The following is a 16,279-nucleotide window of genomic DNA, read 5'->3' as shown; positions in this document are numbered from 1 at the left end:
AGAGAAAGGATATCAAAATCTATGTGATGGTCGTTCATTAACCAAGTTCTTCTTAGACCTATAGCTTTACTGGCAGCCTGGCGATAGTAAAATTGTTAGGCTTGATTCAAATTGTAAATTTGAATGAGATCTTGAAAAGCATAAGTCGCAGTATATAAAACACCTTGATTTGTGTCCACACTGCTGCTCCATACTTTAGCAGTTACACATACAATATTTTATTGCAATTTTTTCAACATGTTCTCCCTGATATAGACTGACCACAGACAAATTGCTAATTTGGATATCAACTTTCTGAAAAGTCTATGACAAATGTTTAGTTAAAAAGGAAGTATTAACTCTTTAAAAAGGATTATACTAGCTTGTTTGAAAAAAAAAAAAACTACACTACACCTACATGCTAATAACATGTATTTAAAGTCATTTATTTCCATTATTCCAATTAAAACAATATTCCTATCAAAGATAAGCAGCCCTCAAAACTTTTCCTCAGTTTGCCAAAACGCGCCTGCCTCTCTGAATGCGCGTTCGCGTGTCAACGTGGCGTTTCGCATCCAGTAGAATTTAGAGTTCTCCTAGGCCCCGCCCATTCTCGTCACGCAATTGGCTCTTTTTCCTGTCAGTTAAACCTTTTTGAGGACACGTAACGTTGCTGCTCCACCCACCTTTTACGTGCACTTTAAAGAAGAACAGTGCCAACGCGTACTCCTCAACTCAGGATAAACGGGTGTACTCAAGCAGAAATCACTGCAGGCTTGGTAAGTCGTTTTTACAGTTTTACATGAAAAATTTCAGTTTAAACTGATATTGCATTGTGTTTTTCTTTTTAATGTTAACTGTTTTTGTACAGCTCGTTAAATAGTCATTATATTCTGTAAAATCACCGCATTAAACAAAACATTGTTTTTAGGTTTTAAATGTTTGTTCTTGTTTTTTTAATCATGCTTTAACAAAATAGTTTTTTGCTTATTCAGAAAGATGAAAAAAATGCCTATGCTGTATAATTTAATTTTAAAGCATAATGACTTTGTGTGTTAATCGTTTAGGGCAGAAATAAACTATAAAATCTTTTTCTTTTACACACACTCCTTAGGGAGAATATGCAGCTGCTCTTTTTAAGGACACTTGCCCTGTTTGTTGGGGTCACAGTTGCTGTGCCTGCACAGGAGAAGCGTGTACATCATAAGCCTGACCTCAGTGACCATGCTCATGATGATGCCCATGGATACCAGTATGACCACGAGGCCTTCCTGGGCAAAGAGGAAGCCAAGACCTTTGACCAGCTAAGCCCTGAGGAGAGCAAAGAGAGACTAGGGTAAAATAATATGTGAGAATGCTACAGCAAAAAGCAAATTAATAATATTATCACGTGTCTTACTTTGTGTTTTTTGTATATTCCCCATGCAGAAAGATTGTGGATAGGATTGACACAGATAAGGACGGGTTCATAAGTCATGCTGAGCTTCACCACTGGATCAAGCACAGGCAGAGGAGGTACATCGAAGAGAATGTGGACAAGCACTGGAAAGAGTATGACCAGAACAAGGATGGGAAGATTGGCTGGATCGAGTACAAAAACACCACCTACGGATATTACATGGGTAATTAAAACGAGCTTTTGAATTTGGGCGTGGCTAGTAATTATGTGGCTTTGAGTGAAAAACTTCTATTTATGTAGGGTTATGTGTGTTTATTGTTAGCAATAGTGCAACATCTTCGCAAAAACAAACTATAGTATTTGGGATTTTAGTTTAGTGTTTTGAAATCCAAAACATGCAGGATGTAGACTGTAGGTTAATATACTATGTTACTGTATGCCAGATGTAGAGTTTGATGATGTGGATGATAAGGCGAGTTACAAAGCCATGCTCACCAGAGATGAAAGACGTTTCAAGACCGCAGACCGGGATGGGGACGGTGTTGCTACCAGAGAAGAGTTCACTGCCTTTCTCCATCCAGAGGAGTTTGACCACATGAGAGGCATTGTGATACAGGTACACAGAGTAAAGCAGAAGGCATATATACTAGTTTTCAAACTATGTTTAATACATAATGAGAAAGAATCACATGGAGGAAACAATTTAGAGCAAGGACCAAAATGATCTCTTGTTCACATTATCAATATTGTGCGATCTGACAATAATAACGAATTTAAGGAAGAGGGTTTCTAGATGATTCTGCAAAATGTATGTTTATGTAAAAAAATGACTAATGAAAATGGCAAAGTGACAGAAGAATTACTATGAATACTGTAGACTGTTTATTTTTCCATCTATTGTTAGCATTTAGTATCTGTCAGACCAGAAAAGATCACAGCAGATTGATCCTTCACTGTTGCAGGAAACAATTGAAGACATTGACAAGAATGGAGATGGCAGGATTGATCTGCAGGAATACATAGGTAAATGCCTACTCTATTCACCTGCGGGAAAGAAGACGCTTACGATAGAACTGATATTTCGTGGCCAAATGAACTGAAACTGTGCATATGTTCCTGTTGACTCTAGGGGACATGTTTACCCCTGAAAATGGAGAGAACGAACCAGACTGGGTCACAACAGAAAAGAAACACTTTTCAGAGTTCAGAGACATGAACAAGGTATGTGGTTGTGGGGAGTAGGTGTTTCAGCATCACCTGGGAGTGTTTCCTGATTATTCTTTCATGGTTCGTGATTTGTTTCCATTTGTTAGGATGGTTTCCTTGATGCCAATGAAGTCTCTCATTGGATCCTCCCTGGAGAGGTTGACCATGCTGATAATGAGGCCCGGCATCTCATTCATGAAACTGATCAAGACAATGTAAGTGACTTTCCCTTGGTCTTCACGTGGGTGGTGTCATTAATTCACAATAATGCATAAATGACTATAATAGTCAGAAATCAGTGTAAAAATAATCTTTACCTATGTCTTCTTTCTTTTAATTCACTGCCAATGAATCGCAATGGACTTCCAACTGCTTCATGTAATTGACTAACCAGGATGACAAAATCACAAAGAAGGAGATTCTGGCAAACTGGAACATGTTTGTCGGGAGCCAAGCGACTAATTATGGAGAGGATCTCACCAAAAGACACGATGAACTTTAATGCTGGCATATCTGGGTACAGGGGAGGGCAACGTGTTTGGGGTGTAGGAGAAAAAAATAGAAAATTGAACACGAAAATAAAAGCTAATCATCATTGTGTGTTGGGTAGGAACATTTCCAGAGTCAAAGGTCAAGGGTTAGGCTTCAATGAAGATAGGTATTTTAGGGAGACAGATAAAAGTTTTATTTATTGTCAAACACATTTTGTGCTTTGAAACAACATTGTAAGGAACACTCATTTCACTGCATATGAACAGACACTCCAGCTTGTTAATTGTGAGGAAATGGACCGATATCTTCCACTTGAGAGATACTCAGGAATTCAGCACTGAATACATGGAAAGTTGCATCAGTATTCAAAAACACAGCCCTGTTTTGACTGTTACAAAGTTAATTTCACATTTAACATATCACTTACATGAATAGAGGCATAGCTAAGGAGAAATGAAGCCAGAGGGGCAGGGACTCAACAGATGGGAGGAGACAAAAGTGATTGACACTGTATTGGTGAAACATTTTTCTCTCTGTGAATTCTAAATAAAGCCATGTTGGTTTTTTAAATTGTGGACTGGGGTTTAATTACACAAATTAAATTATATGTGACCCTGGACCACAAAACCAGTCATAAGGTTCAGTTTTCTTTTTAAGACTTTTACATCATCTGAAAGCTGAAGAAATAAGCTTTTCATTTATATATTTCTTTGTTAAGACAAGACAATATTTGGCTCACTATTTGCAAATGGAATCTCAAGCTGCAAAAAAAAAAAAAAAAAAAAAAACCCGAAATATTGAAAACTTATTTCAATTTCTCAGCGATGCATATTAGTAATTGAAAATTAAAAAAAGTTAATAAGTTAACACCTTCATTGAACATGATCTTTACTTAATATCCTAATGATTTTTGGCATAAATATGGTTTATTTTGACCCATGCAATGTATTACAAAATCAAACACAGTGTTTTTTTATGCTTCAGGATCACATTTTGCATTCTGAGAAAGTCTAATTGTTAATCACAAATATATATCATATATAATTATTATTATTATAATAATCTGTCACCCTTTTGTTCAGCTAAATCGTTCTTTGTCCTTTGCATTTTACAAAATGTGTCTGTGTTCTTAATGTCATTCCCAGGATGGTCGTCTCTCTATCAGTGAGATCATGGAAAAAATGGATTTCATTAAAGTCAGCACTATAACTGACTTTGGGACACTGACAGAAGCTCATGATGAACTTTAACCTCCTTATGACCACAAAAAGCCTGAATGTGTCTTAAAACTATTAAAAAAGGACAAATGTGATTTCTGAAGTGTGTAAAATGAATGATTTATTTAAAACAACAAAAAGCACATCTACTGTATATTGTGTACACATGACATTAACGTATCTTTGGGGGCAAGGGAAAAGAAATTACTTTAACATCCACTCCAATAACCCCTCACCAAACAACTGACAACAAAAGGACTACGAAAAAAAAAAAGTCCCGCAAAATGAATGACAATATTTACAGGGTCAAAGCGTCGTCCAGTCCTCTTGTTTATGCTTGCATAACGGGTCTGGCCTCTTTAGCTTTGAGGTCCACTCCTGAGCCTGCAAAGCCAGTTCCACCCTGCCGAATGCAAAAGACAGACATTATACACCGACTTCGTCCACCTGTAAAACACTGAGACACTCTTTACGACTTTATGCCTCTCATACACACCCTCTGAAGGATTATAATGTCCTTCTCTTTCAGTTTGTCTCCATTCACTGGATCAATCATGTCTTTCCGTATGAGCTTCTCCACACACTCCATAGTGACTACGACTCCACTTGTGGGAAAGGCAAGAAAAAAAAAAAAGAAAGAAAGAAACTAAAAGTGAGAGCAAGACCTAAGTGCATGAAAATTTATTAAGAAGATCAATTCTTGCAGAGTAAACATTTTAAAAGTCAAACTCACGAGGGTCTAAGAACTGCACAGGGCACGGAGTTCCCAAGCGTGTCTTTGGTTACTTCACACACATATCTGTCCTGAGGACAACATAAAAAAAAGCTTTGAGTCAGTTTTTTTTTCTTAAAATACAATACAGAAATATTTCACACTTAATAATACATTAATTATTCATATTTAATACGTTTAATGCTGTTTTATGCATTCAATTGATCAAAACTGCTAGTAAATGTATTGGTATAAATATTTAAGTAAATGCTGTTTATTTAAATATTTAAGTAAATGCTTTCTCAAAGTATCCTAAACAAAAACATTTAAACAGCACAAGCTTTATCAGCACTAATAATAAGGAGAACTGTTTCTTGGAAGTAGGGATGTAATAATTCATTCAACTCATGTGATACAATGCAATGCTGGTTTTTTAACAACATGTCATTTAAGTGAAATTATATCAATTAAAAAGTGTCCCTTTATTATTTCTCAGACAAAAAGATAATATAAATAATAATCATAATTTTTAAACAAACCTCAATTAATGTAAAAATTGTTAAACATCTGAACTGAATTGAATCATCACATATTTAGATTTTCAACCCTACTAGAGAATGATTTCTGAATTATGTGATACTGAATACTGAGTACAGGCTAATGAATTTTTTTCAAATGTTAAAAATTAGAAAACATTTAAAATCTTAATAGTATTTCGAACTTATTATATAATGTTTTAAAAAAGAAAATTTATCTTACTAATCCTAAAGCCAATGTATATAGTATAAAAGAGTCAGAGAGAGATGCAAAACAAAAAAATTACAAAAATAAAAAGAACTAAAAAATAAATAATTAAATAAAAACTAAAATCAATGCTTCTTACTTGGCGTGTGAGGAGGGCCACTCTGTCCAGACTGGAATCCAGTGGAGTGAAACGCACTGAAATTAAATCACTCATCTTCAAAGGACGCCCTGACATGGGGCACAACACTGTCTTCGACTGAAAAAGCAGGAGAAAACAGTTAATAATAATAATAATAATAATAATAATAATAATAATAATAATAGTAGAGTGCCCCATACAGAGTGAGATACAAATTATTCTTTCTCACACAGAACAACTCCTAAAAACTACAGGCAAGTGGTTTGAGTCTTACTTAGATAGGCCCTTCAAATCTCACGGCTAAAATTTACACACTGCACATTTAAATTAAATGTTCTCCCCTGTTGGAATGACCTGCCCAACTCAATCTGAGCAACTGAGTCCTCGACCATCTTCAAGGATCGGCTAAAAACACATATCTTGCATCTTTATTTGACCCTAGCACTCTCTATTCTAACTCTATTCTTAAAGAACTTGTCACTTTTAGACTTGCACTCTATTCATTCACTAACTCTTTGTTTTCTTTTTTTTTTTTTTTTTTTTTTTTAAACTAAAAACTGACACTAGCATTTTACTCTTTGTATACTCTATTTGCTTTATTTTCTTTAATCCAATAAACAAAAGAAAAAAAAGGCCCCTAACCCTAGCTCCATTCTTTTTGTATTATACCGTTATATATATATATATATATATATATATATATATATATATATATATATATATATATATATATATATATATATATATATATAGATATATATATATATATATATATATATATATAGATATAGATATATATATATATATATATATATATATATATATATATATATATATATATATATATATATATATATATATATATATAGATAGATAGATAGATATAAATATAAAAACACTCACTATATGTACTGCATTAAGTTAACAGACTTGTTACAGTACTTGTATATCATTGCTCTTTTGTTAATTTTGATTAATTTTAAAGTCTTCATTTGTAAGTTGCTTTGGATAAAAGTGTTTGCTAAATGCCTAAATGTAAATGTAAAGAGGACAATCATGATACAAGGAGCTTCTTAACACACAAAGGGAAGAACTGACTGAACTGAGGAGAAATGGACAAACAATCCTATCAAGGGCATCATGACCGACCAAAAGAACACTTGGCATGCAAACTGATTTCAGGTCAAGCACAATCTCTTGTGTAATGCTCTTCCATGAATGCCATCTGACTATTGAAGTCCCAAGGTTAGGGACACGTGGCATATCAAGAGACTTACAGGTTTTTTAAGCAAGGTGGGCTTGGCCTCTGGTGTGAGGCTGGGGATCCAGAAGCTGGGCAGAGATGAAGAGGAACTGGTGGAAGCCGTGTCAGAACTGGAGGAGCTGCTCGAGCCATTCTGGCTTCCTTCATCCTTAGATTTCTCTACAAAAACATGGGGTATACACGTAATTGAGAGGGTATCTCTCTGTGTTGCACTTGGGTTTAAATCGCCTTGTCTGGCTTTCATACCTGAGGTAAAGGGGTTGATTGGCTTGGAGACAATGTTGTTCTCTCTCTGCTTGAACTTCTCAGCTCTCTCTCGCTCCTCAGACTTGGACTCCAACTTGCCCTCACTCTTTAGAGCCTGTTTCTGCTTCTCATATGCCTGTGTACGTGCGTGTATGTTAGACAAACATCGAAGGACGTTCCCATTCAGCGCAGAACACATTTGTAAGAAATGTTCAAACCTTCATTTTCTTGGCGATTTCCGTTTTCTGGTGAAGGATGTATTGCAGAATGGCTTCTTTTTCATACAAATATCCGTCTTCACTGCGGTAAGCAAACATAAACAAACATACATTAATCCTAGCCTCCAAGCAGCTAACGAGCAAATGGTCCAGTAACATTCAGTACAAACGCTTAGCACTCATGCAGACAATTTCAGCATTTAAAACGTTTCTTTGAGGTCGGATGGGGTCCGTACGTTACGACGGGGTCTCTGCAGGGCTGTAAGGAGAGACAGCAGCAGTCAAAATCTTTGATCGCATCCTTCCCCAAACGCACACTTTGTGTCCCATAACCAGAAGCGGCTGGAAAACATAAAGTGCGATACACAATTTGATAATGTAATTACATTCAAATAATTTCACGACACACGTAAACACACAAGTGTACATTACCGGTGTCTTTCCTCTTCTCGTGATAAGTGTAAACGGCCCCTGCTGTGCAGTTTTTCCCGTGTCGAGTCATGCTTGTCCTTTGCAGAACAAAATTAATTGAACAGTTTCAGACACGTTGGACCGTGTTGGAAAATTGCTTAGTGAACTTGCGAGGTAATCCATAACACACATCACACATTAGAAAAAGCCTGAAGCTACACATATATCAAACGCAGTTTGTTCTATCATACATTAATAGCAGGTTTGAAGGGGCAAAAATAAGAACTAAAGTTGCTGTTTACCTCTTGTAATCCTGTTCCCGAACCGGAAAGTATCATTTGCTGCACTTCCTGGATCGTCTTAAATTTCAGAATAAAAGTTCACAGAGAACGCCGCTATCACGCCCTCTGTCTGCAGCAAAATAACTTTTTATAATAAAACTAGGTTATTATATCTAGATTATAGTAGAGCTTCTGCCAAAGTCCCTGTAATATATATATATATATATATATATATATATATATATATATATATATATATATATATATATATATATATATATATTATTATTATTATTTTTAATATTATAGCAGGGATCATCAAACTGCGGAGTTTAGCCCCTACTTGCCTCAACATACATGATATGGTGATGTCAAAGACAACACTATATGTTCTTTAACTTTTTGTAAGAATGAACAATAAAAAATATTGACAGCCAATCAGAATCCACCCAGCCTTAAAGGGCGTTAAAGACATTGATTTAAACTGTAGACGACATTCTGTAACTGCAGTGCCTTAAAAACAGTCCATTGTTGTCTGGACGATAATATTATTGTAGTTCTTTACCCAGATAGATTTCTATGTACTTTTTAGTAATAAGTATTAATGGGGTAACTAATTTGGACTAACTGTTAAACATTATTGAGCATCAATAATTCTGATTCCTGGTTCATGCAGAGAGCCTATAATAACATTTTGTACCATGAATATTTAGTTGTTTTTATTACCATACCATACTAGTGGACATTATATCTAAAGGCTCACTCGTGCTAGTTCAGAACTTTGAAACAACATGATGGTGAGTAAAGATGACACAGTTTTGTTTTTTGGATTAACATCCCTTTAAGGCCATATTTAATATCACAAATCATGTTTGGAAATCATGTTTCGTCAGCGGAAAAATTGACAGCAAAGTGAAAAACATTACAACCTATTTAACAGAGACAGTAAGGACATCCCTCACAGACAATTATACTCTGTCAACACTGATGTAGGTTTTAAAGTATTATTACTTAAACAAATAAATAAAACGTTCCCTCATTTTATTCCATAAGTAGTCTCAAAACAACACAGTTAGGTTTGCAATTACATTTCATATCATAACTTTTGTTAATCACAAGACTGTTTAAAAGGGAAATGTTGTTCAATTAAATACATTTAATTTAAGGTAGCCTAATGAAATTAGTTAAGTTCCACGTATATGTATTTATTGACCAGACTGTAGCGTGTGATGTGATAACATTAAAAAGAGAAAAAATAACTTAATGACAATGAACATAACGCTACAATGTAAATCCTGAAATCTGTGAAACGCAACGCCCAATTGCACGTTCCTCTTTTGGCCACATGCTGGTGATGAATGGGTTTAGTTGTCATCGTCGTCGTCGTCGTCATCGTCATCATCATTAAAGACGTCTGCGACAGTCCTAAAAAAGGGAAGAGGTGAAATATCATTACATGACTGTGCTCATAACAATTAGTACAGCAGGTTTATTTGCAAGAGAATATTATCTTACTTATAGATGGATCCAGAAACAGAGTCGACAAAGCCACCTTTTAGAAAAAAAAAATGTGTAAAATTAGTTTGAAATTATCCACAGTCTAAACAACTAAAATAGCATCTATGAAATGGTTGTGTTTCTTACCTGGCTTGCAGACGGCCTCACAAACAGGACACATGTAGCACTTTCCACAGTCCTGAAGAGACAAAAGATAGTAAAAGAGTCTTGATTTTTTAAGCAATTGTTTGTGTAAATATGTGCATGTGATTTTTGTAGGGAAAAAGGAACACCCTATACTTTAGCCATCTATAGCTTCATGCAACCACGTAATTTGCTTTTAAACACTGTTACTAGCCCGGACCTCCCCATGCTGTGACTAACGCAATCATTATGTCATTAATGCACGCTTAGTCCGTCTATCTGCACAAACACAGCTGAAGGGCCTCTAGCTTCACTTAACAGCTACAGTAAGTGCAATTTATTAACACTCTAAATCTCTCTCTAGTTGTTTCTCTGAAAATCCAATTGAAGGCATATCTTTAGCTATCACTGCTTTCAGTAAATAAATGAATTGTTATTGAGCATTGTAAACATTTTTTGTTAAGTAGAGCCATGTTAATTTGGTGGCACTTTACATGATTACATTAATCACTTAGTCGGCACTAGTTAGTTTGGGGCCAAGTTTTGGATTGTAGTTATATAACACTCTTATGTATCATAAATTGTATAGCTTTTGTATAGTAATGGAGAGATTTCAACTTCAAGAATGGCTATTTTTATGTACTGGGCAAAGTCATGTGATAACAGAATTGCATGCAAAATGTGGCACTTGGTCTAGTAATAGAAATTATTTAATAACAATTTTTTACGACAGTGAATTGAATATTAATTTCAAAGGCGATCAATACACAGATGCTATGAGGTAAATCAAGTACTTTCTAGTTTTACTTGATTGTAAGCCAAGAAAATAAAATACAATATACCTATGATACAGTGCACAGTTGCACTTCTGGTCTTTTTTGAACGTCTGTGCTTTTTTTGCATTGAGTAAACGGCATTGTAGTTATTTAGAAAATGTGTGTTTTTGGTGGGTTTCTCACATCACAGAAGTCACAGTGCGCAGAGTCATCTTTCTTTTTGCATGGGCACTTATCACAGCTGTCGCAGTGCTGAGGGGAGAGAGAAATTAGAAATTACTGGATTATGGACAAATTCAGAGCAAAATTTGACAGTTGAAGACTGGCTGAATGAAGGCGTAATTAGACACTTTATTAGACTTATAGAGCTCAGAGGATCCTACCTCACAGTGGGCACACAGTGAACAAATAGATCCTTCATGATAATCATCATCATCGTCATCATCTGAAAGATATGTTGTCAGCTTTTTTTATTATCATTGATATGTGTATGTAAAAAAAAGTGTGGTGAGAATTGTGATGCGAAACGGAATGAATTAGTCTTACTCACGTTGAACACCACTTCTCTTTCTCACTTTCACACACACATGCACATACACAACTCACCACATGTTTGTGAGCAACTATATATAGTCAACATTTGAAATGGATCAAAATAGTTTATCAAAGTTGTCCTAAGACAAGAATGCATTTTGGTTGTAGGTTTAAGGGCAACTTTCATGAAAGTTTTTGATCTATTTAAAATGTTGACTAGTGTATGTATATATAACACACAAACACAAAAAAGTACAACTACCATGTATATAAAAGTGTACACTTATTATATATTTTCACAAAATAATAATAAATAAAATAAATAAAGATTTATAAATATGTTAATATCATCACAAAATGACAATGTTCTTTTAAAAATGCATTTAGGTTTCTTTGTTAATACAGTACACTTTTTGTGCTACAATTAATAAGTTCTCTCTACTGATTACATGTACAGTATGCTATCTAGATAAAAAAAGACATTCTGAGACACATTTAAAGGTAAAATAACAGAGATAACAGAAATTACACTGTGCAACACAGGATCTTTTGATTTATTCGTTTCAGAGTGGGGTTAAGAGATGTGGTGCTTTGTACAACACACCATTCTGCTACTTAGAATGATGACACAGCAGATATTACACAAAACAGAGAATGAAAAAACAAACACCAGGAAAAAGAAGAAACTTAAAAAAAAAATACAGTTACAACAGAAAAAGGATTCAGTCTAAACAGTTATATTTTGCATCTCTTGATAGTTGCTGTATTGCCTGTTCCCTTTTGATACTTCCTGTATGTATCAACATGAATATGTAAATTATGAATGAACATTCTCTCTCTTTTGCTACCTCTCCGCTGACATCTGTGCTGCTGCATCCCTAGTGTGTCCTTTAAACACTTCATACATATTGACCCTGACTGCTCACCGTATGTTTCCAGTTGTCCGTTTTACTAATTTATTTTAAACGAAAAAGAGAAAAACTAAAATGTACTGTTACAGCAATAGTACATGTTTAAGAATCGAAGAATGTACATTTAGAGGGGTATTTTTTTTCCTTTTTTTGCAACTATTTAGAAAATGAGAATCCTCTCTGGTAAGGATAATGAAATAAATAGATATTAGCATAAATAGAGATAACATATGTAACTTTTATAAACCCATATAGATCATTTAAATATCACACAATGACTTTACAAGTAGACAGATCAAGGTGGTGTACATGTCACTTCTGTTGTGGAGAATCTCTACAGAGAAAGAATGAGATCGGGGAGATGTAGGGAAAGAGAGAGAATCTGGAACCGATCTGTCCAATCAGTCTGTCTTCCTATGCTCCCCACAACCATCCAACATCCTCCTGTCTCTCTCTCTCTCTCTCTCGCTCTCTTTTTCTATCGGTCCCTACTAATCCACGGTGATCTCTCTCCATGGTATATTCCCCCGCTACATCTGCCTGTCTCTCTTTCTTTCTCTGTAGTTTCACATGGTGACACAAATGCAGAAGATTCCAAATTCAAACAGGACAAATATAGGGATGAAGGAAAGGGTGGAACCCGCTCTTTCAAAACGAGACAAAAATCAAAGAACGATCTGATCTATTGGGCCAGAGTGAGGCCTGGGGCTCAGACTGCAGCGCTGGGTTTGTTTTTTCTCTTTTCTCTCTTAAGTCCTCAGTTCATAAGCACTGTACTGTACTGCACATCAGGACTTGAAGCAGTCCGCCTTCAGAGGGCCCACAGAACTCATAGCTCTATTTAGGCAGGGAAGAGAAGACAGAGAGAGTCAAAGACAGCCAGGGTGATGGACAGCTGGAGAGGGGAGGAGGTGGGGCTTGCACTAAGCTCTGAGTGATCTGATTGGATAACACGACCGACTGATTGGACCTCGACTATAGCAGGCCGAGAACAACGTTTTGAGGCAGAGCTGAGGTGAAGAAAGTGGGAGTGGCCAAAAGGCCCCCCTTGCTCCTCCCCTCTCTTTCCCAATTTGGTGAAAATACTTATGGAGGGCTAAGAGAGGGGGCAGATGATTTGCTAAATTACAGGGGGATTAAACGGCACTTCAAATTTACGTACCTTCATGATCATCATCATCATCATCATCATCATCATCATCATCATCGTCATCGTCGTCATCATCGTCATCATCATCATCATCGTCATCATCATCGTCGTCATCATCATCGTCGTCATCATCGTCATCATCATCGTCGTCATCGTCGTCGTCATCATCGTCGTCATCATCGTCGTCATCATCGTCATCATCATCGTCATCATCATCGTCGCATCGTCGTCGTCGTCGTCATCATCATCATCATCATCATCATCATCATCATCGTCATCATCGTCGTCGTCATCGTCGTCATCGTCATCATCATCATCATCATCATCGTCATCATCATCATCATCGTCGTCATCGTCATCATCATCATCATCATCATCATCATCATCGTCATCATCGTCGTCGTCGTCGTCATCGTCGTCATCGTCATCATCGTCGTCATCATCATCGTCGTCATCATCGTCGTCATCATCGTCATCATCATCATCGTCATCATCATCATCGTCGTCGTCATCATCGTCGTCATCATCATCATCGTCGTCGTCGTCATCATCATCGTCATCATCATCATCAGCCATCAGGCCTTCCTCACGGACAAATGGCAGATCCTGGGCTTTGACAGAGGCTGAGGGCGCCAGCGGTGTCTGGAAGGAGCAAAGCAGGGCCAACAAGAGCCCTAGCAGCAAGCTTCTCAGAGTAGCCATGTCTGATCAGAGCAGTAAATCCAAACAGAGGAACCACAGTGCAACGCTCCTGCACGTGCACCTGTTAAACCAAAACCCAATGTAGACACCACCTAGATCCTCTTAAACCACACACGTTCACAAACACACTCACACGCGATCACACAGACACTCGGCTGCACCCAGGCTATGGCGAGGTAGAACAGGTGACGTCAAGAGGTCCAAAGTATTCCAATAGTTTGCACGCTTGTTCCCAATGACAGACGAACACAAGGATCCCTTCGCCAGCCGGTGTGTTCTGTAGATTTTTGAAAAATTTACAAAAAATGTTCCCTCTGCGTTGAGTTAGCACTTAAGGACTACGAAGAGCAGTGTGGTTGGCAAGGCGGTGTCTGCAGCACGGACCTCACTAATGGTGCAGAGACAGACAGACAGACAAACTCGGGGGTAAAATGAGATGGGGGCGGGGGCCTAGGGCAAATGAGTGACAGGGCCAAGTGCTGGCAGCCATACCACCAACCACTGCCGTGCACTTTAGGCTGGAGGTGAGAGAGAGAGGGAGGTCGGCGGCATACGCCATAATAACTTTAGAGACAGCAGCGGGACAGAGGAGGGGTTCCAAGAAGAGGATGACCATATATCGAGAGCAGAGGGTGGAGAAAAGGGGCTGGATGATAAGATCTATATCAAGACGATGAGTGAAAAACTGCAGAATTGTGCCATCACTTCCTCAAACTAAGTGCGTTCATGTAGATGATTGAAAACGCACTGTGTTTATAGTTTCATTGCGTGAATTTGGCATGCAGTCGTTTACAAGTTCATTCATTCGTGATCATGACAGTCATAAATCCAGTTGTCAATGAAAGCATAAAAACCATAAAATTGATACATAGAAACACATACACACACACAAACACTGGTTGATCACATCTCCACTTTTATTTTTTGGAACAGTCGTCTGTCAATCTTGGCTGTGGCAGTAACAGTGCCCTCCGACTCTTTCCCTCTCATGTGTCCCCGAAATAGTGCGCTGAGGGCTGGGTGGGGTGTGAGTCTCTCTATTTAAAACCTTGCTCTACCACAGTCAGGGTAATGTGACCTTCCTTGGCACAGTGCACCACTGACTCCCCATAGACCCACTCCAGCCCCGGCATACCACACAGCTGCCCCCATATCTACCTATCTATCTACAGTATCTATAGTCTGTTCCTTTAACTTTAAGCTTACTGCCCTTTTTAACAGTTGTTTGTCGATAATCAGCAGTTTATGAACACTGCAAATAAAAATCTAATTTCTAGCCTCTGACGTTTACACTAAGGTTCACTTTGTCAACAAAAGTTTATTCAGGCCCCGAGATACTTTTATGCTATCAATTAACAAACAGTGCTTTTATGGAATTTGAGTTTCTACAGATTGTATGGAAGCTACCAAAAATAACAAAGTTGAATACAAATTAAAATAAATAATAATTCCAATTATCCATATTAACATTATTAGTTAAATTACCAATGAGCAATAGTAATATTTATATATACCAAAAAGAAACCAGATACATTCTGTAAAACAAATATAAATATATATGATTCTTTTCACCCGAAACACCCTATTGTAAAGCATGTCTTTAATGTTTTTATCTTATATATTAATGAAATTAAACAGTGAGCTAATGGAGTCTCCTGGTTTTCACATGTTTATGTTTCTAAAAAGACCCCAGTTATGTCACATATGACTTCCATAATCTCAGTAATATCTCAAATTACAGTCATGTTTGCCAAAATACGAGTCTGGCATAAAAACATAGAGATACATATTAACTCAATCATTTTTTATCTAATTCTTTCTGAAGACTTCTGCATATATATTATGTAGATATAATGTTTTCAACACTATACCTCGATTAATTGTCTAACAATTGTCACATTTGTGCCACTTCATATTTCTCTTTTGCAATTTTAGGAGAAGCATCCGTGGAAAAAGCTGATACTAAACATAAGTGAGAACTTCCTGAGCTATTAAAGAATAACAAAGTGTTCCTCTGGGAATCCGAATCCTTTAAACTGATCTATTCACTATGCACTAAAAAATGAACAGTGAGAGTACTGGACACAGGGAGGTGGTGTGATTGAGGGGGGGTTTAGCAAGATGTTAAATTGCAATGTGGTTGAAAGTGGATATGTATGCAGAGATGCCTTTGAGATATCAGGTCCCTGATCATCTTCACTCCTTCTCTTTTTCTTTATCCTGCTCTCTCTACTCTGAGGAGAACAGCTGAATATGT

General features: G+C 36.8%; 3 protein-coding genes across 3 annotated transcripts; 1 reads left to right on the top strand and 2 right to left on the bottom strand.

The window, feature by feature from the left end:
• Nucleotides 1–645: 645 nt before the first annotated feature.
• rcn3 (reticulocalbin 3, EF-hand calcium binding domain) lies at nt 646–4,388 on the top strand. The gene is made up of 8 exons (XM_043235898.1): nt 646–758; nt 1,094–1,315; nt 1,408–1,601; nt 1,822–1,994; nt 2,341–2,401; nt 2,508–2,599; nt 2,692–2,799; nt 4,222–4,388. Exons 2-8 carry the CDS (start codon nt 1,101–1,103, stop codon nt 4,324–4,326), a joined length of 948 nt encoding a protein of 315 aa, XP_043091833.1. The 5' UTR covers nt 646–758; nt 1,094–1,100; the 3' UTR covers nt 4,327–4,388.
• Nucleotides 4,389–4,397: 9 nt separating this feature from the next.
• LOC122342107 (nitric oxide synthase interacting protein) lies at nt 4,398–8,424 on the bottom strand. The gene is made up of 10 exons (XM_043235899.1): nt 8,330–8,424; nt 8,049–8,125; nt 7,853–7,958; nt 7,617–7,698; nt 7,399–7,534; nt 7,166–7,311; nt 5,889–6,005; nt 5,027–5,097; nt 4,790–4,898; nt 4,398–4,696 (listed from the first exon to the last, which is right to left on the bottom strand). The coding sequence occupies exons 2-10, from the start codon at nt 8,116–8,118 to the stop codon at nt 4,625–4,627; spliced, it is 909 nt and encodes a 302-aa protein (XP_043091834.1). The 5' UTR covers nt 8,119–8,125; nt 8,330–8,424; the 3' UTR covers nt 4,398–4,624.
• A 700-nt stretch (nt 8,425–9,124) lies between these two features.
• On the bottom strand, nt 9,125–14,432 carry LOC122342134 (acidic repeat-containing protein). The gene is given in 7 exon segments (XM_043235932.1): nt 9,125–9,733; nt 9,824–9,860; nt 9,953–10,004; nt 10,909–10,977; nt 11,109–11,170; nt 13,333–13,543; nt 13,546–14,432. Coding segments are annotated over 7 exon segments (969 nt in total). The 5' UTR covers nt 14,023–14,432; the 3' UTR covers nt 9,125–9,672.
• Between the last annotated feature and the right edge of the window lie 1,847 nt (nt 14,433–16,279).

The sequence above is a fragment of the Puntigrus tetrazona genome, chromosome 3 (assembly GCF_018831695.1).
Source record: "Puntigrus tetrazona isolate hp1 chromosome 3, ASM1883169v1, whole genome shotgun sequence".
NCBI classification, from domain to species: domain Eukaryota; kingdom Metazoa; phylum Chordata; class Actinopteri; order Cypriniformes; family Cyprinidae; genus Puntigrus; species Puntigrus tetrazona.
Note: the sequence above shows the minus strand (reverse complement) of the source record. Positions and strands in the feature narration are given on the sequence as shown.